The following is a 24,001-nucleotide window of genomic DNA, read 5'->3' on the forward strand; positions in this document are numbered from 1 at the left end:
TCCTGATGGGGTTTACACAGATCCTGCAGGGGTTTACACAGATCCTGCTGGGTTTACACAGATCCTGATGGGTTTACACAGATCCTGCTGGGGTTTACACAGATCCTGTTGGGATTTACACAGATCCTGATGGGGTTTTACACAGATCCTGCTGGGTTTACACAGGTCCTGATGGGTTTACACAGGTCCTGATGGGTTTACACAGATCCTGATGGGTTTACACAGGTCCTGCTGGGTTTACACAGATCCTGCTGGGGTTTTACACAGATCCTGCTGGGGTTTTACACAGATCCTGCTGGGTTTACACAGATTCTGATGGGTTTACACAGATCCTGATGGGGTTTACACAGATCCTGATGGGGTTTACACAGATTCTGATGGGTTTACACAGATCCTGCTGGGTTTACACAGATCCTGATGGGGTTTACACAGATCCTGCTGGGTTTACACAGATCCTGCTGGGTTTACACAGATCCTGATGGGGTTTACACAGATCCTGCTGGGGTTTTACACAGATCCTGATGGGTTTACACAGATCCTGCTGGGTTTACACAGATCCTGATGGGTTTACACAGATCCTGCTGGGTTTACACAGGTCCTGCTGGGTTTACACAGATCCTGCTGGGTTTACACAGATCCTGATGGGGTTTTACACAGATCCTGCTGGGGTTTTACACAGATCCTGATGGGGTTTACACAGGTCCTGATGGGTTTACACAGGTCCTGGTGGGTTTACACAGATCCTGATGGGGTTTACACAGATCCTGATGGGTTTACACAGGTCCTGATGGGTTTACACAGGTCCTGATGGGTTTACACAGATCCTGATGGGGTTACACAGATCCTGCTGGGTTTAAACAGATCCTGCTGGGGTTTACACAGATCCTGATGGGTTTACACAGGTCCTGATGGGTTTACACAGATCCTGATGGGGTTACACAGATCCTGATGGGTTTACACAGATCCTGATGGGTTTACACAGGTCCTGATGGGTTTACACAGGTCCTGATGGGTTTACACAGGTCCTGATGGGTTTACACAGATCCTGCTGGGGAGGGTCAGTGGTGGTGCTGTTGTTGTGTGTCCCAGCTGTTGGGACAGACAAGTGAGGGGACATCTCACCCCAGCTGAGCTGCTGTGCTGCTTGGCACCTGCTCAGGTAATCTGACAGGACAGGTGGCTCACAGGGAGTTATTGTTACTGCTGGGGAGTTCCTCTGGCTGCTCTGGCATCTCCCAGCTGCCCAAAACCAGCTCCCTGCTGAAGTCAGCTCTGGAGACCAGCTGCACTCTGACTGACACACACCTCACCAAGCTTTCCCAACACAGACATCTGCACATTTCCCTGGACAGCCTTCACAATTTTTAATTGACACTGGAGCTCAGACCTCTTTAATTACTCCCAAGGATGCTAAAAAGCTACACTTAGGTTTTAAAAATAGAGAAGTTCATTTAACTGGCTTTAATGGAAATGATTTTCTGTTACACTGCTGAAGTCTATTTATGGTTACCTGGGGAAAGGTGAATGGCTTCACACACATTTGTGATGGCAGATCATGAAGAAAACATTTTAGGATGTGACATTCTTAAAGGGAAACTCTGGCACTTACCAACCAGGGATGTTTGGGCCTTTGGACCCAACAAAAACCCCAGAGTAATCTCTCTGGGAAGGGTAGGAAACTCAAGTCTCCCAAAAGTGGCTCCAGTTTTACCTGTTTCTAACTATCATTAAACAGCACCCTGTGCCTCCTGCAGCCAAAGAAGGGAGAAATGAACTAAGATTCAGAACAAAGAGGCATTATATTGAGGATGCATTCACAATTCCCCTGTTTGACAGGTGATAAAAGAAGACAGGAGCTGGCATTTAGCAATTGATTATCAAAGGCTTAATGCTGACACAGAACCACTCCCTGCAGCAGGCCCAAATATTGCAAACCTCTCTGCTGCTCTGCAGGCAGCTGCACACAGAGGGGTGGCAGCTTGGCACAGGAAAGATGGATTTTATGGTCCCAGTTCAGGAAGAAGATAAACCCAAAGCTGCATTCACTTGGGAAGGAACACAGTCCACCCTCAGCTGCCTGCCTCAGGGATTTCTGCACTCACCCACAAGGCTTCAGCTGAACCCCACCAAATAAAACCTCAGGAAGGAGTAGATTTATCCTTACAGCGATGATGGCTTGGGAGAGGTGAGGAGGAAAGTGCAGGAAGAACAACAGCACAGGATACAGAAAACAGATCAAATGGGGAGGGGATAGAAGTGCCCTCAGCTAAGAGCCCAGGCCCCTCTGAAGAGGTGGAATTCCTGGGAACCTGGGGCTAGCAGGCCAAGCTGTAATTCCAGATGAAACCATTACAAAATTAGATGCTTTATCTACCCCCACTACTGAAAAGGAACCTCAGAAAAGCTATTTTGGGATACTGGAGAAATCATATTCCTGGATTTTCTATAATAGCAAGACCCTTGTAGACATTAACGAGGAAAATCCAAAACTGGGCATGGCTTGACAGCCACAAACAGGCTTTGCAAACGCTGACAGAAGAGTTAAAAACATCAATCACTCATCCCAGTGATCCTGTAACAGCTGAATGGGATTTTGCTGAGCGTGGGACTTACTGTAATGTGTTCCAGAAAGGGCCACACAGGCCCAAACAATCATTAGGGTTCAATCCACAGCATTTAAAGATACTGAAAAGATAAAAGGGATTATTATCCCTGGCCTGAACAAGCAGAAGAAATTCCACAGCAGCAGCCTGTGAAGATGTGAGGGTGTTCCAGTCTGTTGCTAAGAAGGGCAGTGATGCAGAGGGAGCTGCCCAGGGGCACTGCACAAACCAGGGGTGTCTCAGGGCTCACAGATCCAAGGGATGGCACTGAAACCCCACAAAACCAGAGGGCTGGGACTCCAGACAGGTTAGCTTGACATCAGCCATAAACCTGGTGGTATCCTGGGTGCTCCTGTGTTCACTGCAGACTCTGAGGCTGGGGATGTCTGGCTCCCTGAGGCCTCAGCCAAACGCATGGATGGGAAATGGAGGCACTCTGAACATGGAAACAGGAGTGGAAGCAGCAGAAGAGGGAATTAGGAGTGCACAAGTGGGAGAGTTAAAGGCTGTACTGCTGGCAGGAAAGGAGAAAACAATCTCTGTGGATTTTTACACGCTCTGGGCTGGTGCCACAGTGGTTGTGTCAGTGGGAAGCGAAGGGAAAGGAGGCTCGGCAGAAGGAAGATGGGAAGATGGACAAACCCACAGAGGATGGGTCAGAGCTCATGTAAATGACTAAATTTACAGCCTTGGTGGATCAGAGGACAGAAATCAGCAAGATAAACATTGATCAGTGGGAAGCTCCACAACACTGGTATGGATTGGGTGAGTGAAATGGAAATGAGGGCACACTGGCCAAAAATCTGTTTCCTGGAGCACAAAGCAGGGGCTGGCACTGGCCATGGCATTCTCACAGAGTGTCCCCAGTGCCAGCTGACACTTGAACAAAATCATGCAGACCTGGCACTGCCTTTAAAAATGAGAAGGAACAAAACACTCTGGTCCCCTTGGCAAAGGGATTCTCTGGTGCCTCTGAAGGCATGCTGTGGTTACAGGTACACCCTAACGGGGTGACACCGCTCTCTGGGATGTCACTCACTGCCCAGAGAGGGCACCAGGATGCCAAAGCTGCTGTCTGGGGACTCTGGGACCGTGTTCCAGCCTCCCCAGGATGATGGCATCACACTTCTCCAGCGGGATGGGGCAACACTGGCAAAAGACTGCAAAAAGAAAGTGTTCAATGGGTGGCTCATACACCTTATCCTCAAGTATTCAATGTGTGTTTCATACACCTTATCCTCCCCAAGTATTCAATGTGTGTTTCATACACCTTATCCTCAAGTATTCAATGTGTGTTTCATACACCTTATCCTCCCCAAGTATTCAGTGGGTGTTTCCTACACCTCCTCATCCCCAAGCAAATGGGATCCTGGAGTGTGCCAGTGGTTTGTTAGTGCAGTGCCTTAGGCCATGTGAATCTGCCTGGGATAAAAGGTTACCCTCTGTGCTGTGTCAGATACAATGAATAACTGATATCAGACATAATAAATGTAATAAATAAATAACATATACATGTCACCCTGAAAACTAAAGCCTTCTGATAATGTTTTCATAGTTTTAGCTACTTTCCCATGAAAGTTCCATAAGTTGTTTATCACATTCCTTCTCAGAAACATCTTCTGATGGACGTTTTGCATGACCAGTGTGACTGGGAAGGTGGTAACTTAATTATCCAATCCCTGTCATTGTGGAGAATCTATAAATACTGGAGTCAGAAAATAAAGTTCCTGCTTTCCTGTTCTAACACTGCAAAGTGTTTGTGTGAATCATTTTGTGTCTTTTAGCGACATATATATAGAGATATATAAAATTTATTTTATATATGTGTTTGTATATATATATATGTGTGTGTACATATGTGTATATATATACATCTATATATACATACACACACACATATATACATATATATATACACACATATATATAAAATTTATTTTATATGTGTATATGTGTGTGTACATTGTGTATATATACATCTATATATACATATATACACACATATATACATATATATACATACACACATATATAAAATTTATTTTATATGTGTATATGTGTGTGTGTACATGTGTGTATACATACATCTATATATACATATATACACACACATATATATACATACACACATATATATAAAATTTATTTTATATATGTTTGTGTATATATGTGTGTGTGTACATATGTGTATATATATACATCTATATATACATATATACACACACATATATACACATATATATAAAATTTATTTTATATATGTGTGTGTGTACATATATATACATCTATATATACATATATACACACACATATATATATGAAATTTATTTTATATGTGTTTGTGTATATATGTGTGTGTACATATGTATATATATACATCTATATATATATACACACATATACATATACACACACATATATAAAATTTATTTTATATATGTTTGTGTATATATATGTGTGTGTACATATATGTGTATATATATACATCTATATATACATATATACACACACATATATATAAAATTTATTTTATATATGTATTTGTGTATATATATGTGTGTGTACATATGTGTATATATATCTATATATACATATATACCCACACATATATATACACACATATATACACACATACACATATATATACAATTTATTTTATATATGTGTTTGTATATATATGTGTGTGTACATATGTGTATATATATACATCTATATATACATATATACACATATATATACATATATACACATATATATACATATACACACATATATAAAATTTATTTTATATATGTGTGTGTACATATGTGTTTATATACATATACATCTATATATACATATATACACACACATATATATAAAATTAATTTTATATATGTATTTGTGTATATGTGTGTACATATGTGTATATATATCTATATATACATATATACACACACACATATATATACACATATATACACACACACATATACACATATATATACAATTTATTTTATATATGTGTTTGTATATATATGTGTGTGTACATATGTGTATATATATATATAATACACATCTATATATACATATATACACACATATATATATATACTCACACATATACACACACACACACACACATATATATATAATATTTAATAATAATTTGGAGCTGTTCTGGACCAAGGGGCAGTCCTGTTTCAGGAGCTCTCCTGAGCTCTGTGTCTCTTTACACAGCCCTGAATGCCAGCCCTGACCTTTCCAGGACAATTGGAGGTGGCAGGGCGGTGATGGTGGATGTGGGCCAGGGCTGTGGCTCTGAGGAGCGAGGCTGTGGTGGCCATGGATCCCAGGGGTTCAGGGACACTCTGTTGTGTTCTGGCTGTGCTCACAGCCGTGTTCTGCTGCAGCCAGTGCTGGGCTCCCGGTGCCGCTGCCCGGCCAAGGCTGCGGCACCCAGGACGGGCAGGGCACCCCCAAACCGCAGCCAGACAGAGCCCTGAGCTGCTGGGCAGCAAGGAAAGGGCTGCAGGAGTCACTGACAGCACTCCTGCAGCCCCACAGGGAGCAGCTCTGCATGCACAGGACCTGCTGATGCCTGGCCAGCACAGAACTGATGAGCTGCCGTGCAGAGCTCAGCTCTGAAGTGACACGGTGTGTTCACAGCAATGTCCAACTCCACAGCACCACCCCTGACTGTCAGCCACCCCAACACCTCACAATGACAGCCAAAGATTCTAAAATCATAGAAAATTCAGGGACTGACAAAGAAAGGCTTGGCAAGCCCTGGGAAAAGTGTTAAAAGTAGGCCCTGGGAAATGTTAACACTTGTGCTTGCTAAAGATCACGTAAAACTGCACTTGTGTCATCAGTATGTGATAAATTATATAACTGTTAGATGTGATTAGATATAATTATTGTTTAAAGAATCATGAGAAACCACGTTAGGGGTTTGAGGGGGATCATGAGAAATCCATGCTTGGGTAAATCAATGCATACAATAGAAAAATGTAAGTTTAACAATCAATGTGTAAGTTATATAATGATAGAGTATAAAAACATGTTCAGCTCAAAACCAAGTGGGGTCAGATTTGGGTCTGTGCACCCCTGACACCCAGAGCTCTTTAATAAAGCACTTTTATACAATCATTCTGTGGTTATGTGCTGCTGAACACTAACAACAACAGCGACTGCAAAGCAAGGAAAGGGAGCAGTGCTGGTTTTCCTGGGAGCCCCCCTAACACAGCACACACTGAACCAATTCTGCCTGAGCCTTGCAAGAGAAATTCCCACCTGAAGCTGCTGCAAGCTGGGACACTGATAACAACAGCAACAGAACTGGATTTGTTCTCAGTTTCCCACTCATCTCATGAAAATATTTGATGATGGGAATTCCACACCAAACAGATTTTCCAGTGGCCTTCCTCTGGCTGGAGTGATTCCCCTTTTGAAGGAAAGACAGCCCAAATCTACACAGTGGTAAAATCTTGATCAGTATTGTTAAGGTATAGAGCATCTGAGTTTTCAATTGTTTGGATTAATATCTGCTTATGGTTTGTTTTGCAGTGTATGTGAGTTATTGCTATAGAATGCTTGTGTCTTCACTCTGGCTGTCACAGGAGGTGGAAAAGATTTCCCCCTGAATGTAACTTGAATTTTCATCTGATTATGGGATCATTTCTGTGCACCTCCTCCTATCTCCTCGGGGTAAGGTATAAAATTCCCCACTGCAGGAGGTGGGAACAATTTGAGTTTCACTCCACCTTTGATTCCCCTGAGGCTGTAAGCAGACTGTTCCATAGTGCAGACACATTTGGGCAGGTTACTGCAGAACCATCTAACACCTGATATGATGAACAAGGATAGGTGAAATGCTGGACTTCACTGAGGAACCCTGCATGGAAATGGAGTCGCTGACCCATCGCTGAACTCCTCCCATCACTGCTACTGAAAAATTAACTCCAGGAACTTTTCTTTGATCCTCATTTGCACCCCATCTTTCCTATGATTTTTAAGACTCAAGGGATGGGGAACATCCTAATCTACACAGACTGGTAGCAATACAAGTAAAATTACTTGTCTGGGTTGTCCTCAGTTACCATGAACACTCTGGATTTAATGCTATAGCTTGTCACTGGAACTTTTTTTATCAGTAATCATTATATATCTGTATTTATCCATGCCCTGAGCAGGGCCACTGCTTTGCTTTGTGGTTACTGCAGGGGCTGGCTGAAGGAACCTGAACGTTCTCCTCATTCCATGGGAAGTCCCATTTGACTCCCAAGCAATGCTGATTCTTTTGGCAGCTTTAACACAGGTATCTTGACATCTGCTAGGAGTTCTTAAGTGTTATATTGTGGATTAACTGTGCTTCAGAGCTCCCATCTGTTCTTTCCTGTCTGGTTAATAAATAATTCATTTTATAAACACACCTCATTTGCCATCACCAGAACATGTGGGCCAGAGGGAGTCTTTAAATTTAGAAACTGTTGTCAAAGTGTGAGGCTGAGGCTGTCCAAAGCTCCCACTCCTGTGATAAGGAGAGACATTTCCCCCATGGGATCCAGGATCTGCCCAGGAAAGGTGAATTGAGCAAATCCACGTGAAGAACAGACACCAGCCCTGCCTGGCTCTGGCCCTGCACACAGGAAGGGGCTTCCAGGTGGCAAATGAACTGAAGCCTTTGTAAAATCCCTCTCCAGAAGAGATTTCTCCTATAACTACAAAGAATGAGAACAGAAATTCAAAAATGATGGTTTGTCTTTGTGAACACTCCCTGCACAATGTGCACCCTGTGGTGCATGGCAGGACACCTGGACAAGACTCAGCTTTCAAAAGAAAGCAAGGGAAAATACACTCCCAAAAAATGGTGTTTATAGGGACAAAAGCTTTGGGAATGCAAACTTAAAGGAACTGATGCCTCTGGAAACAGCTCCAGGCAGAGGAGATGACCATGGTTTGTATTTTATCAGCTCTGGAACGTGGCAGAGATAAGAGTTCATGCTGCAGATAAGCCCATGGACGCGAGGCCACGCTCCCAGCTCGTGTCCCTGTGGGATGGTGTGGGTGCAGAGTGACACCAAAACCCAGAGCTGGGGCAAAGAACAGATTCCAGGTCACTCCTGACTTTTACAGAGATGAGTGCTCGGATCTGCAGCCAATGGAAACACCCACAGTGTGTTTCCTGCCCAGGTACACTGAACAACCTTCAGCTCCCTCCTGGAATAGCAAAAATATAGAATAGAACAGAAAGAAGAGAAGAGAAGAGAAGAAGAGAAGAGAAGAGAAGAGAAGAGAAGAGAAGAGAAGAGAAGAGAAGAGAAGAGAAGAGAAGAGAAGAGAAGAGAAGAGAAGAGAAGAGAAGAGAAGAGAAGAGAAGAGAAGAGAAGAGAAGAGAAGAGAAGAGAAGAGAAGAGAAGAGAAGAGAAGAACAGAGAATAGCATAGAATATAGAATAGAACACAACAGAGAATAGAATAGAATAGAGAATATAATAGAATAGAATAGAACAGAAGAGAGAACAGAATAGAACAGAATAGAATAGAACAGAATAGAGAATAGAATAGAATAGAATAGAATAGAATAGAATAGAATAGAATAGAATAGAATAGAATAGAATAGAATAGAATAGAATAGAATAGAATAGAATAGAATAGAGAATAGAATAGAAATAGAATAGAATAGAATAGAATAGAATAGAATAGAATAGAATAGAATAGAATAGAATAGAATAGAATAGAATAGAATAGAATAGAATAGAATAGAAATACAGAATAGAAAATGGAATACAAAACAAGCCAGTTTGCATATAAAAAAATATTTTTCTATTCAACTTTGCTACTGGCAACAAGCAACAAGAACTTCATAATGATTGTTGAAGTAATTGCAGAATTTATCCCAAATTAGTTGTTTCCTGAAATATCCAAAAGCATGCCCAAAATGGTAACCTTGCCCCCAGGCTTAGGTCTCAATGTTGAAGTAATTTTCTTCTGGTGGTATGAAGAACAATAATAAAAGTAATAATTTTGTTTCTGTGTTGCATCACTGCTCATCAAGGGCAGTGCCAAGGGGAGATAATGAGAATACAATGAGAAGACAAGGGAGATAATGAGAACACAACACAGGCCTGGGAGCACGTTGTTTCTGACTAATTGGCAACAGATGATTATCCCACAGGATAAGGGAGGAGAGGGACTGAGCACACGGACAGAAGGTCAGTGCCAAGGCTGGGGGAGCTGGCAGGGAGAGGAAAAAACTGAGGAAATCTGTAATGAAGAGCAAAAATGGAATTTCTAAAACATGATCCCCAAGAGCAGTGGCTGGGAGTAAAGGATGGGTCCCCGAAAGGACAAATCAGCAGTGAGGAGCAGGGTGGACACTCAAAAATGATAAATTTAATGCCCTCTCTGTTAACAGCACAAAGATCAAGATCCCACTTGGGGGTAAAAAGAGTTTCTGCTTTGAGGTGGGAGCTTGTCAGCTGGAAAGGACAGAGGGACATGGGGACATTAATAATCACATTATGTGATTAATTATTAATAATCACATTACTAATCACCTCTTAATGTGCAAAACTGATGTGAGTGGCCATGAGAAATGGACTTGTGATCTCAGAGGCGTTTCAGGAAAAGCCTTTCCGTGTTAAACACCTCACAAGTGAGACTCCTCTGACAACCTGTGCATGGTTCTGCTCTCCCACTTTCAGGAATCACTGGCAACAGTGCCAGGAGGAGGACCAGGATGGCACATGGAATGCTGAGCCTCTCCCCCCTGAGCCCTGAGTCTGGCTTTTAACAAACAGGGGGCTGGGAGCTCCCCCTGCAGATACCTGGAAGCTGAGGAAGGCTACAACAGGATAAAACCAAACAGGTACAAACTATCCTAGAAACAGCCAAAGAAAGTCAGGAGAAGGTTGCTAAGCAGGGAATTCCAGCAGAGGCCCAGGAACTCCCTATGGAGCTGGTGTGGTGCTGCAGGGATTCTGAGACACTGCACCTGTATCACCTTGCAGGCCCCTTCTGGACTCAGACCAGAACACTCCTGAGCATTTTCAGTGCCTTACTTGGAGCACAGGGGAGTTGTCCTGCACAAACATGACCTGCTCCATATGCAGGATGGATCCCACCTCCCTCAGCTGATCTCTCACTTGGTTTAGGACATCACCAGCTCAAGGCTCCTGCCCAGCCCTGGGGCAGCCCCCTGTGCCTTACCTGTCCCTCAGGGCGTGGTTCCTGATCTCCTCCACCAGCTGGAAGACTCGGGACAGCGGTGACCTGAACACATCCACAGCCAGGAAGTTCTTCTGCCACGGGGACACGGTGGCTTTCACCAAGATCTGCTGGATGTAGGCCACAGGAGCACCGACGTACTGCGGGGAAAGCACGGCAGCGTCAGGCTCCGGCCTCCAGGGAGCTCCCAGCAGCATCAGAGCAGGAGCAGCTCTGCCAGAATGTGTCTTCCCTTCCCAAATCAGAGGTGGAACGTGAAGAACCAAAGGAGTCTGATTCTCTATTTCCCTTGTAGGAACCTTAAAGCTCACCCATTGGCACCCCTGCCGTGGCAGGGACACCGTTCCCTATCCCAGGCTGCTCCAAACCCTGTCCAGCCTGGCTGTGGGCACTGCCAGGGATCCAGGGGCAGCCACAGCTGCTGTGGGCCAGCAGGGGCTGAGGGAGCTCAGCAGGGCCATGTCCCCTCCCTGTGACCCCCAGCAGGAGCTGAGGGAGCTCAGCAGGGCCGTGTCCCCTCCCTGTGACCCAGCAGGAGCTGAGGGCCAGCAGGGCCGTGTCCCCTCCCTGGGACCCCCAGCAGGAGCTGAGGGAGCTCAGCAGGGCCGTGTCCCCTCGCTGTGACCCAGCAGTGCTGAGGGCCAGCAGGGCCGTGTCCCCTCCCTGGGACCCCCAGCAGTGCTGAGGGAGCTCAGCAGGGCCGTGTCCCCACCCTGTGACCCCCAGCAGTGCTGAGGGAGCTCAGCAGGGCCGTGTCCCCACCCTGTGACCCCCAGCAGGAGCTGAGGGAGCTCAGCAGGGCCGTGTCCCCTCCCTGTGACCCAGCAGTGCTGAGGGAGCTCAGCAGGGCCGTGTCCCCACCCTGTGACCCCCAGCAGGTGCTGAGGGAGCTCAGCAGGGCCGTGTCCCCTTGCTGTGACCCAGCAGTGCTGAGGGAGCTGAGCAGGGCCGTGTCCCCTCCCTGTGACCCAGCAGTGCTGAGGGAGCTGAGCAGGGCCGTGTCCCCTCCCTGTGACCCAGCAGTGCTGAGGGAGCTCAGCAGGGCCGTGTCCCCTCCCTGGCACCCAGCAGGACTCACCCAGTCGGGGCGCTCGCCGGGCTCCCCGTGCTGTGGCCCCGTGCCCGGCCCAGGGGGAGCGTAGTCCTTCAGTGGGGTGCTGAACTCCACGGGGCCCGTCCCCGGCAGAGGCAGCTTCAGCAGGGGGTAGCTGGGGGGACACAACCAGAGAACTCTCTCATTTTGGAGCTTAATGGACTTTTTTAGACAGAAGTGATAGAAAAGTGACCGGGGCCACTTCAGCAAAGCCAAGCTGTGCAGGACAGGAGACCCAGCGAGAGGGCTTTGGCTTTCCCTGGTATCCAAGAGCCTTTCCTCCTTGGAAAGGGATAACTCAAAGTCCAGGGAGAGAAAGAAAATAAGACCTTGCAGGGCCTCTCCTGAACTCCTCCATCCCAGTTAGCTGTGGCAAAAACACTCAGTGAGGCCATGGCTCAGGAGCTGTGTATCCCACACAAACCCCACACACTCTGTATACTCCAATGGCTGCTTCCCTGCCCCAAATCCTTTACAGTCCTCTGCTTTTCCTCATTTAGATTCAAACTATTTCCAAAACTTAACTCCACTGGTTCTCAAAGCACTTTTAAGAGCAGCAGTGAGACACCAAAACCATGAAATCTTGATTTTCTTGCTGCTTTGCCACCACAATCTCTGTTGATCGTAGCTCCTGTCCCACAACAGAGACTTTGAACTATTCACAAATTGAGAAACTGAGGTTACAGAGAGCTCAGAATGGGATTTTTAACTCCAAATGCTCTCAAAAGTGGTTAAAAGCAAATCAGGATTGAACTGGTGGGAAAAGCAAGGCTGCTGACACAGAGAGATCCATTGAGAATCCGGAATTGTCAGCACCAACTGAACTGGAGAACAGAACTTCAGTCTTTTTGTGGCCTTACCATTCCTGATATATTTTCCTTTTTGAGCATGAATTTTGTGGCAGTATTAACAGAATAAATAGAAAGGCCTTGGAATTGTTTTCCTGCAAGGCTCTGCCCACTGCATTAGGGATTAGCCTGGATCATCAAAGGCCATGGAGGAACAAGCAGCATCTGAACATGAGGCTTCAGAGTGAACAGCAAACAGCTGAAAAGGAACAAGGAAATCAGAAGCCAAGCTTGTCAGATTTGCTTTTTATTGGCCTGACAGAAATACATCTAATTATTAGCATTTACTATTTACTCCATCAGCACGGAAGAGAAAAAGGAATAATAAAATGAAGCATAAGTGATAAACAAAGCAGAGTGGGTTCAATAGATGATGGAGGAGGCATTGTTTTTTCCTAAATGATTTCAGTGCTGGTGTGTCCAGAAATGGAGGGAGAACACTGGAGAGTCAGGAAGGTGCTTCTGCAGAGGGGTATTCCCTGTGAGTCACCTGTGGGCTGGGAGGAGTCACAACGAGCGTTTTTTGTAGAATTTGAGTAATTCACACTCAAGACTGTTGGGGTTTAATCTGATTTTGGAGTGTTTCCCCCTCTCTGTGGGTGTGTGGTGCCTCTGCCTGGCAGGGCTGGTGCTGTTCCAGTCTCTCCAAGCGGATCTGCCATTCCCAGCAGGATCCCCAGGGCAGCAGACGCCTCTGCAGGGCAGGAGGGCTCAGCTCTCCCCCAGGGCCAGCAGAAGGGGATGGCTGCAGGTGGGATGAGCAGCTCTGCTGTGAGAGCAGAGCAGGATGGGGTTCTGTCTCCAGTCCCAGTCCTGGTGCTCAGCCCAGCATGGAGGGCAGAGGGGCTCTGTGTGATCATGGGGACCCAGCAGGTGTTGGAAACACAGACTGCTGGAGAGCTCTGGCATGGAAGGGACCATGAGGATCATCCCCTGCCATGGCAGGGACACCTCCCACCATCCCAGGCTGCTCGCAGCCCCACCCAGCCTGGCCTTGGGCACTGCCAGGGAGCCAGGGACAGCCCCAGCTGCTCTGGGTGCTGTGTACTGTGACAGGTCTGGGGCACTGACAGTGCATGGGTGCCCAGAGGGAACAGCCTCAGCTCCAGGAAAGGCATTTCCAGCACTTGAAATGGGCTCTCCTCACATTTCTCTTTGTTAGGGATTTTTTTGAGCATCAGGGAAAGAGGAGAACATGGGAATGGAATGCACAGACAGAGGAGGGAAGAACAGCAGGACCTGAAATGGCCACAGAGCAGAAGGCAGCAGCTGCAGCTGAGCAGGAGGAAGAGCCTGGAACAGCTGCCCAGGGGAGCCTGGAGTGTCCCTGTGTGGACACATCCCTGTGTCACCTGCTGCAGCTCACCCTGCCCTGGGGGATCTCCAGAGCCTCCCAGCCCCACCCATCCTGTGACCCTGGGATCTAACAATGACAGGAAAGCTCAACTTGTTCTGCTTTTGGGAAAGGCTCTTTTTAGATGCTCACTGTGCACCCTGAAAACCCTCTGAAACCCCAGAATAAAGGAAACACAGATCCTGTAACCAGCTGAAGTGGTGAAGTGCAGCAGGAGCTGCATTTCAGCCAGCAGCACGAGGGAGGTGCAGGCAGAAATGCTCATCAAGTACTCCACGTATTTTAAAGAGGGCTCAGGGGGCCAGGAGAGCTCCAGGCAAATCCCTCCCTGCACATTCCCCCTTCCCAGAGCCACCAAGAGCTCCAGCAGCCGAGGGTGGAGGGAAGCAGGGAGCTGCCAGGTCTCAGCTAACAGGAAAGGAGCTGATCCATGGAATTAAAATAGCTCCCAGCTCCACTGGCTCGCTGCAGGACGAGCTTTTGGCCGGTGTGCAGCCAAGACAGAGCAGCCTGCAATCCCACTGCTGAGGAGAGAGGCAATCTGGTGACAGGGTCTTGCCAGAGGGTTGGCAAGGCCAATATCTGGCAGCAACAGCGCCTCTTTAGCCTTGGCACGTCCATCAACAACCTGTTTCTGAGTAAATGATGGTGGCTTTGGGCTTTGCCCTGCTTCTCCCTGACAGAAAATTCTGCACCAGAAAGGAGATTCCCCTTTCCTGTGCAGCACAGCCTGCTCCCAGTGTCATGGTGAAATCCCAGGGGAGAATGTTCTCTGGGCATCTGGAACGTGAAGAGTCTGACTCAGGTCCTCTGGTTACCACACAAATACTACAAATCTGTGCAGGAGTGATACATTCTCATAGAAATAATTATAAACAAATAAATAAATATGTACACACACACACACACACCTCCCCAGGGTGGTTCCAGCCACTTCTGCCATTCTTCAGGAGCAGAACCTGTGCTCCAGTTAAATAACAAACACCTGTTTAATTGCCCTAAACCTGCTGCAGAGTCCCCTGGGTCACCTGCAATCCTGGAACTAAAAGCTGTTCTTCAGAGTGACACTGGCATTTCACATTTACCCCAATGGCCACAGTTCCAGGTGTCACCTGTTCCTCTCTGGGCTTGTGTCACACAGGGTTGGTGACACCCTCACTCCGGGGAGAAATGCAGATCCCAACACAGATCCATTCAAGTGGGATGAGGAAAATGTGGAAATTAACTTGGATTTTCAGACTTTAGCACTACAGAGTGAGTCACAGGGTTTTTTGCTTTGGGTATTAATTTATCATCAAACCCAGAGATGCTGTCTTGTCTGTCAGTGACATTAAAGGCAGTGTCTGTACAAACCCTTCCAAGAGTAAAGACACCCAAAACACCCAGACCAGACTCTGTGGTGACCTTATTCCCTGCATGGTCACTGCCCTCACCTGCCTGAGGCCAGAACCCCTCATTGTGGACCTTGTGCTTTATTTCAGCTTTCACAAACTGTCTACAGACAAAAATGGTGGGGTTTGATTGATGTGAGGGAGAGGAAAACCACAAGGACTGAGATCATTTTCTCTGCAGCAGAACTCCACAAGCTCTCCTTGATTCCAGGTACAGGAGACAGGACTGATCCACCTCCCTCCCTCTGAAGAGCTCATGATAGGAGATCACTCTTGTGTGCTGGAATGTCTTTATTAACCATGTTTCAGGCTGAGGAACATGGAACTGGTCAGTGGTGGCCTCAGCAGTGCTGGGGAATGGCTGCACTCCGTGATCTTCAAGACCTTTTCCAAGCTGAACAATTCCAGGATTCCCTGCTCTGTGCTGGTCCCAGCCCAGCTCTGCACAGTGCTCAGGGTCCCTGCCCAGCCCTGCTGCACAGAAATGTTTCCTGAATGAGCTTCTGCCTCAATGCTGGCCACTGATTTCTCCCCACCACCTTCTCACTTGTTTTTGCAGAGGGATCTGCCAGTGAAATCCGCCCAGGAGAGAGGAGTGCTTCCAAAGAGCACCAATAGCTCCATTCCCGCAGGAAACGGAGCCAAAGAGCATCCCTGAGCCCTCAGCACACTGCAAAATTCATTCATTCCCAGGAAGCAATCCCCTCTCCAGGTGTAGGACCCTGCTCTGGAATAGTTCTGAGCCAATTAGCAAAGCCACTTCCCAAGCCACAGCTAACACCTCGTTATCATCAATTAACGCAGAGCAGCTCAGAACAGGAACTGAAACACCCCCAAAGAAGGATTCTGAACAGGGACCTTCAGCCTCACCCCAGTTTTTTGCCAAGATTCTCCTGCTCTCCAGGGGTGTCACCATGTTTTTGCCACCTGTCTCTCCCACAGCCAGGACCTGCTTTGCTAAGGAGCTTCTGGAACTCGCTGAAGAGAACAGACTCCTCACACCTGATGGTGTCTTGGATGGATTTCTGTACCCAGAGGAAACAGGCACTGCAGAAGCCTCAAATATTGGCACTCAGGAATGCAGACACTTCCACAAATCCACAGTTACCAAAGACACCTGGTCTGGAGCCTCAGCTCTGAACAGTGACAGAAGTCCTGACCCAGTGGGCTGAGGCTCCCAAGCACGAGGAGAGCTGCTGGTGACCCCGATCAGATTTCCTCCTCTCCAGGAAATCCTGAATTCCAGAAGGGAGTAAGAATGTTTTGATCCCTCCCAAAACACAAGACTGTGGGTGAACACATCACACCGCATTTGCTGCCTGGGAGAGCTGGAATGAGGAGCCTGAGCCCATGGGAAACCGTTCCCAAGCAGGAATGAGGTGACACACGTGGGACTCTGGTTTGGCTTTGCTGGGTGCAGCTTTCAGGTGAAGAAATGCCACTGGAAAGCTGCACCTGGCAAAGCTGGAGCCCTTGCAATCATATCAAAGACACAGAAATGTAGGAACCACTTGGCCTTGTACAAGCTTCGTGTTGTACAGGACAAGAGACCTGAGAATAAAAGTGTCCCTGAAAGTCACAAGGATTTATGTGGAGCAGTGAAAATCCAGGAAGCAACACCCCCACTGCTGCTCACAACCACACAGGGCTCCAGCCAGGAGAAGCCACCTCAGGTTTTTCATGTGTGAAAATCCCGCCTTTGCCAATGTTTTAACTGAGGTGTGCAAGCAGCCCCTGTCACCACCACAGCTCAAAGGAAAACCTGTGTCCGTGGCAACATGTGAGCAGCTTTTCTAGGGGGAGCAAATCATCACATTGGCTTCACTTTGCCCAAAACAGACAACCCTTTATTTAAAGGGTTTATTTTTAATTTAAAATTTAAAAGAATTAAACCCTTCAAGACAGAATCTGACCATACACATGTGTGCATGGGCTGGGCACAAAGGTTTGCTCAGCCCCACAGGGCCCTGCTGGAAATGATTCCGAGCTCGTGTGACATTCCTGGGAGTAAAATTATCTCCACCTGCAAACTGGGGATCCAAATGAGAGTCCATAAGGAGAGTGGGGAATTTACTACCTACTACATGGGTGTGCCAAGGATGAAACAGAAGAGCGAGAAGGGAGAACAGGACAGGCAGGTGTGCAAAGAAAGATCAGCTTTCCTTTTCTCCATTTTTAATTCATGGGTTTGGAGTCCACTACCAGGTGCTTGAAGGTTACTTTCATCTCATTTATTGCTTCACTTCACTTATTCAATTAGTTCTTACTTATTAAACCAGATGAAGACACTTAATCTCTGTTGTTTCTTTTATCCCACAAAAGGAGATGACAAAACCTGTAAAGTCTAAATAAAGAAAGAGCTTGTGGGTGGGCCCAGAAGAGAGAATGTGGCCAAGAACCCCCTCCCCAGCCCCATGTGACACAAATGGGGGCAGGACTCACCAGCAGGCCAGGATGCAGAGAGCTGTGAAGAGGATGATGGGGATGGGGTAGGAAGCACAGAGCAGCCCGTGGTTGTAGAACGCCCGCGAAATCCTCTCGCGCAGCCTTTCAGTCAGGGTCATCCTCGGCCGCCCTCACCTCGAGGCCATCCCGGGGTACAGCAGGGGCTCTGGCAATTCCAGCATGGACAGCCCTGCAGGGAAGGCACTGGCTCCAGCTAGGGAGTGCAAAGGGAGAAAAATAGATAAAGAAAAGAGAGATAAACATTATCAGCTTGTTTTAGAAAGATTGCCGTCGTTCAGGAAGAAATTATTCCCTGGGAGGGTGGGCAGGCCCTGGCACAGGAGCCCAGAGCAGCTGGGGCTGCCCCTGGATCCCTGGCAGTGCCCAAGGCCAGGCTGGACACTGGGATCCCACAGCCTGGGATGGTGGAAGGTGTCCCTGTCATGGCAGGGGTGGCACTGGATGATCCTCAAGGTCCTCTGCAGCACAAACCACCCTGGGATTTCTTGGTTCTGTGAAATGACTGAGCAGATCTCAATCTCACTGTCAGGCCTGGACCATCCCTGTTCTATGAGGAACTCAGGAACATCATGGACATGCTGCTCCTGTGGCAAAAAATACATCAAATGTGGCTCTCTGGCCAGCCTGAGCTGCCAAAAGCTGCTCTGGAGGAGCAACAATTTCTAGTTATTTCAAGGAGGAGAACTTTGTATTTACTCTCTCCACGTGCTGTCCAACAGCAGCATTCCCTAAGAAAGCACAGAGCAGTGCAAAGCCAGGATCTCTTTATCACTTAGGGGGGTGGAATATTAAAATCTGCCATCTTTATTTGCTTTATGCTCTGACAGAGCTCATAAGAGTGAACAGCAGGAACTGTTCCCGCTCAAAGTCATTTCTGCAAACATAAATTATCTAAGCCAAAATAAACCTGCTGATTGTAGGACAAATGTTAAAGGAGAATTTCTTGCCTTTTGCAAGACTGCAAATCCAAGACAAAGTTTGCCTGGCAGCACGAGGGCATCGGGATGTTCCCACCTTGCAGCACCACAAGGGACATTTCTGGTTCATTTCAGGTACAAGAGATGGACACACTTCACAGAATCCCAGGATCACTGAGCTTGGAAAAGCCCTCCAAGTCACTGAGTCCACCCTCTGCCCCATGTCCACCTTGTCCCCAGCCCAGTGCCACATCCCTGGGACACCTCCAGGGATGAGGACTCCACCCTGAGCCCCCTTTCTGTTGCAGCCTGCAACCTCAGGATCTTGTCCAGGGAAGCAGCAGGGTTCTGGGGACCAGCATGAAACACCAACGAGACGGGCTCCCGTTCATGAAACCATTTATTCAGCATGGGAACAAAGTCAGATCCAGAACAGAGAGCCCCGAACAGAGGCACAGCAGGGGTTTTTGAGGGACAGAACCCCCGAGGGTTTACACCTTTGAGGGTGGAGTTCAGGGTCAGGGACCATTAGAAACACAGCAAGGGAGAACCCCCCAGGGACTCAAACCCAATCAGAACTCCTGGGCCGCCCTTCACAAGGGGTTTGGGGTGGAACAATGTTAACTCTTTGCCTCCCTGAGGCCGCTGCAACATCTGCTCCTTTTTTATTTTTTTTTTTTTTTTTTTTTTTTTTTCAAATTTTAATTAGGAGCTTAAAATGTTTCCAAACATACACCTTAAAATCTCACCTCTTCCACAGAGCACCCACTTTGCTTTGTGGTACACCAATAGCTCAATAACAAAACACATTAAGCAAACAGAAAAAACAAAATTGAAAACAAACACTTAAATCTCGGACTACGCCGGGCAAATTAAACGGTGATGGTACTTAATGTAAACATAATGTTTTTTAGTTCAGTCTCTTCCACTTCAGGATTCTCTCTTTGGAAGGGCGCAGCTCTTAGATCTCCTCTCACGAGGGGCAGAATTCTTCGATCTCCAGCTTCGGCTCCGGCTCCCATGTGGGCGTCGCCTCTTTAGATGATCTGGGTGAAACACTGGCTTTCGGAGCTCGGTTACAGTTTCGATTTCCCCGGAGGAGGTGTTGCCCACGATGGCAAAGCACAGCCCCCAGGGGTGGAGCACTGAACAAAGGGATGGGGCCAAGCAGGAGTTACTGGGAGGTTCGGGAAGGGAAGGTTTGGGACCGGAAAAGAAGGAGCAAGGCGGGAAACCAGGGATCCCAGACCGCGTGGCCGGCGCCATCTTGGGATGGGGGGGGGAGGCCAGGACGGACTTTCCCGGACAGGGAACGGGGAATATGGAGAGACAGGGGGTGAAGGAGGACACGGAACGGCGGGCAGACGGCAGCAACCCCGAGCCATCTTAGCTTTTTTCACCCTTTGTCCTGCCCTTAGGAACAGAGGAAAGGGGAAGGTACAGGAAGGTATACACCAAAAAAGGAACTCCACAGAAGACAAAAACAGCCCACCGGAAGATCCATACCGTCCATAATCGTCCATAATGTTGATATAATCGTCCATAATCGTCCATAGTGTTAATAGAATCGTCCATAATGTTGATATCGTCCATAATACGTCTCGTTGGGTGATGTAAGGTGTTTGTCTCAGCGTCTGGTCTCGGCTCCCACACCTCCGTAATCCCTTTACTTCCCCCATGCCCGAGGCACTCCCAACCCAGTCTCCCTGCCAGGTACTCTCGAGTCCTCCTTTCCAAGGCGGGGGTCTCGCCGGCTCTCAAGCCATCAGCCGGGGACTTACGAGGTGTCCATGGAGCCGCTCCTGCTGTTCTCCTGGATGCCACGCATTCTCTCACCATTTGTTGCAGCCTGCAACCTCAGGATCTTGTCCAGGGAAGCAGCAGGGTTCTGGGGACCAGCATGAAACACCAACGAGACGGGCTCCCGTTCATGAAACCATTTATTCAGCATGGGAACAAAGTCAGATCCAGAACAGAGAGCCCCGAACAGAGGCACAGCAGGGGTTTTTGAGGGACAGAACCCCCGAGGGTTTACACCTTTGAGGGTGGAGTTCAGGGTCAGGGACCATTAGAAACACAGCAAGGGAGAACCCCCCAGGGACTCAAACCCAATCAGAACTCCTGGGCCGCCCTTCACAAGGGGTTTGGGGTGGAACAATGTTAACTCTTTGCCTCCCTGAGGCCGCTGCAACACCTTTCCATGGGGAAATTCCTGCTGCTGCCCACCCTGAGCTCCCCTGAGCCCATTCCCTCTCCTCCTGTCCCTGTTCCTGGCAGCAGAGCCCGACCCCACCTGGCTCCAATGTCCTGCCCTCTGACAAAAACAAGGCTGACCAGCAGAAGGAAGAAATGTAGAAATTCATTTTGCAGGAAAAATCAACTCAAACTTGCTACTTTTCCCCAGACAAAAGTTTTTATCTCGCTCAACAATAGTTACATGTTCCAAATTCTCTACATTTCTGTCTGACAGGCTCTACAGCCTTCCCAGGAACCTCCCTGGACACTGAGGGCAGGCAAACACAGCAGAGCCCACTGTGAGCTTAAGAGAATAAAGCAACAAAGGTAGAAAACTTTATAATACAGCCACCTGGGGTTTTAGGGGTACTCAACTCCTCAGCTTTCCAGAAAATGGTCTGGAGCCAGGCCTCAGCATTAGGTGTAATAAACACACAGCTGAGCCAGTGGAGTCTGGAGGAGGGAAAATATAAGGAAAAATCCAAAATAAATCCCCGTTCCACAGTGTTTTCCTTGCACTTCAATACATCCCATAATTTGCTTTACCAGGTTGCCTGTATCTGAACCTCCAATGGGAATTTGAGCCCAGCATTTTCCATTTACAACCCCAAGCTTGGCAAAGCACGAACAGACCCAACATGGTCCAAGTCACCTTGGTCACCTGTTCTGCAGATGGAACCTCAGCCCTGCAGCAGCCCCAGGGCACAGGTGGGATTTGAGGAGTTTTCCTGCCTAGAATGTGTTCAGGGGAGGACAGGGGAGGAATGAATGGGAAAAAAGGAAGAATTTACTGAAAATGGGGATTTATAAAGGTGACTGGGTTGGTCTGTGCTGCTGCCCAGGGAGCAGCTCAATGTGATGCTCACACAGCTGAGGGCCAGGTGGGATGGACAGCAGGAAGGGAGGGGTCCCCAGCAGTAATTCCCCCTCCTGGTGCTGCAAGCACTGCCTCGGATCCACAAATCCATCAATCCCACCAAACCCCTAAATCCATCAATGGGGATCAGAGAAACCTCCTGCCTTCAGAGCAGCCCCAGAACACATGGAAGCAGCAGGACTGATGCTGCTGGATACCCCAAATTCCTGCTGTAACCGACACATTTCACCTGGGCTCCAGCTGGGATTGTGAGCCAGGAACGGATGGTCCAAAGAGGCCTCCTTGGTATCCATGTGCCCCTCGTCCCACAGCCTGCTCACACAGGTTTGGAGGTGTTCCCTGCACCCCTGGGCTGCTCACAGCACACTCACAGCACAAGAGCCATCACCAAACCCAGCTGATGCACTGCCTCCCCTCCAGCTGCAAACAGCTGCCAGCCCTCAAACTCAGCACCACAGACACCCCAAAGGGAAACCTCAGCTTCCCTGAAACAATGCTGGATCACTCCCAGCCCAGAAAAGCACCTGGATTTTCCTGCCCTCTGCTGGGCCCTGGAGGCGGCTCAGGATGCTGGGAGCGCTCACTCGCTGGTCCCACTGCCACGGGAGCTCCAAAGCTCAGCATCCACAAAGGGAGGAGGGGAGGGAGAGAGGCACACATCTCAGAACCCGAGTTCCCTCTCAGCAGGCATGGACTGTCCCCCAGCCAGGGCCAGGGAACATTCCTCAGGACTTGAGAGGTGGGAAAACAAGAGCCCCGCTCCAGACAAGGCTCCTTCACAGCAGTGCTGCACAATGGGCTCTAACACCAAGGTCCTGCTCTCCCCTCGCATTCCCATGGGAAGAATAACGGGCTTTGTGCTGCCAGAGGACACGGAGGTCACGAGGAACACAACACTTCCTATGGGAAAATCCCAGCCATGCAGCAGCCCCGGGAGGCCGCTGCCTGCAAGGGGTTAATCCCACCACTGCTGTCAGGAACAAGGCTCCGGAACAGCCTCTAAGTCCTAAATGGATTGTCCTTCACAGAAGGGGACCTTTCCATATTCAAAAGGTAGAAAATGACATTGCTGAGTCCACTCCCTCCACTCCAGCTCTGTGGCTACAAGAGTGCTCAAAGTCTGACACGAGTTTTCAGCCAGATTTCCATCCCCAAAATGTGCAAACTTACTTCGTGTTATCTGTTCTGCCTCACTTTACCGGTTTTGCCCTGCTTCTTTTTGCCTGTTTTCCTCCCTGTACAACATTCATTTATAAAAATTTCATTTAAAAATTCAGAGGTTGTCTGGAACAGACCCCATTTCACTCACGTTACATATTATTAACATCTCTTGAAAATTGAGTTGAGTAGCAACGACGACGAAGATTCAGAGAACGCTTCAGTAATCTCTGTGTGCCAGATAAAGTTATCTGCTCCCAAAACAGGGGCTGACATTCAAAATCAGTTTTCAAAACGGTTTTCAGGACATTTTTAAACTTTTCTGCCACAAGAGAAGAACCTCAGTTACACTCCTGCTTTGGAAGTCATTCACTGAAGGTTTCTATCCTTTCTTCCTTCCCAAAATACTCCCACCAGCACCAGACACCGATTTATTGCTGTGGATGATGAGACAGGATAGGATGTTCCACATGCAGAGCCATGAAACACAGAAATCTGGGATTTGTGACAAAAAGAGAAAATATCCAGATTTAGAAAAAGCATGGTTTCAAAGTTCACTCCTCTTGCTGAATGCAGCCAAGGGAAGCTCCCTTGCCCATGAAGAACAGAGATTCCAAACACAAGGAAATGTTTCCCAAGCCCTTCTTCTCCTCCACAGAGTTCCTGCCCAAGCCTGTATGGCTGGGAATGATCCACCTCCACAGGCACAGAATCCCAGGATGGTCTGGGTGGGAAGGAATCTTAAGGATCACCCAATTCCAGCAAATGGGATGTGATGCACAGAGGGAAAATAATGTCCTGGGATGCCAGACCTTAAGATGGGACATGATGTGGTGTAAAAAGGGAAAT

At 47.9% G+C, this 24,001-nt stretch overlaps 1 protein-coding gene across 3 annotated transcripts in view; it reads right to left on the bottom strand.

Annotated features, from left to right (window-relative positions):
- The window catches only part of SCAP (SREBF chaperone), a 50,704-nt gene that overhangs the window by 19,477 nt on the left and 7,226 nt on the right, over window positions 1-24,001 (bottom strand). For all 3 annotated transcript variants that reach the window (XM_058831479.1, XM_058831480.1, XM_058831478.1), the window contains exons 2-4: window positions 17,942-18,158; window positions 11,892-12,021; window positions 10,796-10,953 (exon numbers count right to left, since the gene is read on the bottom strand). In XM_058831479.1, the coding sequence (XP_058687462.1) occupies window positions 10,796-10,953; window positions 11,892-12,021; window positions 17,942-18,063 (410 nt within the window). In that variant the 5' untranslated portion in view covers window positions 18,064-18,158. The remainder of the gene's footprint in view (window positions 1-10,795; window positions 10,954-11,891; window positions 12,022-17,941; window positions 18,159-24,001) is intronic.

This window comes from Poecile atricapillus, chromosome 2 (genome assembly GCF_030490865.1).
Source record: "Poecile atricapillus isolate bPoeAtr1 chromosome 2, bPoeAtr1.hap1, whole genome shotgun sequence".
NCBI classification, from domain to species: Eukaryota; Metazoa; Chordata; class Aves; order Passeriformes; family Paridae; genus Poecile; species Poecile atricapillus.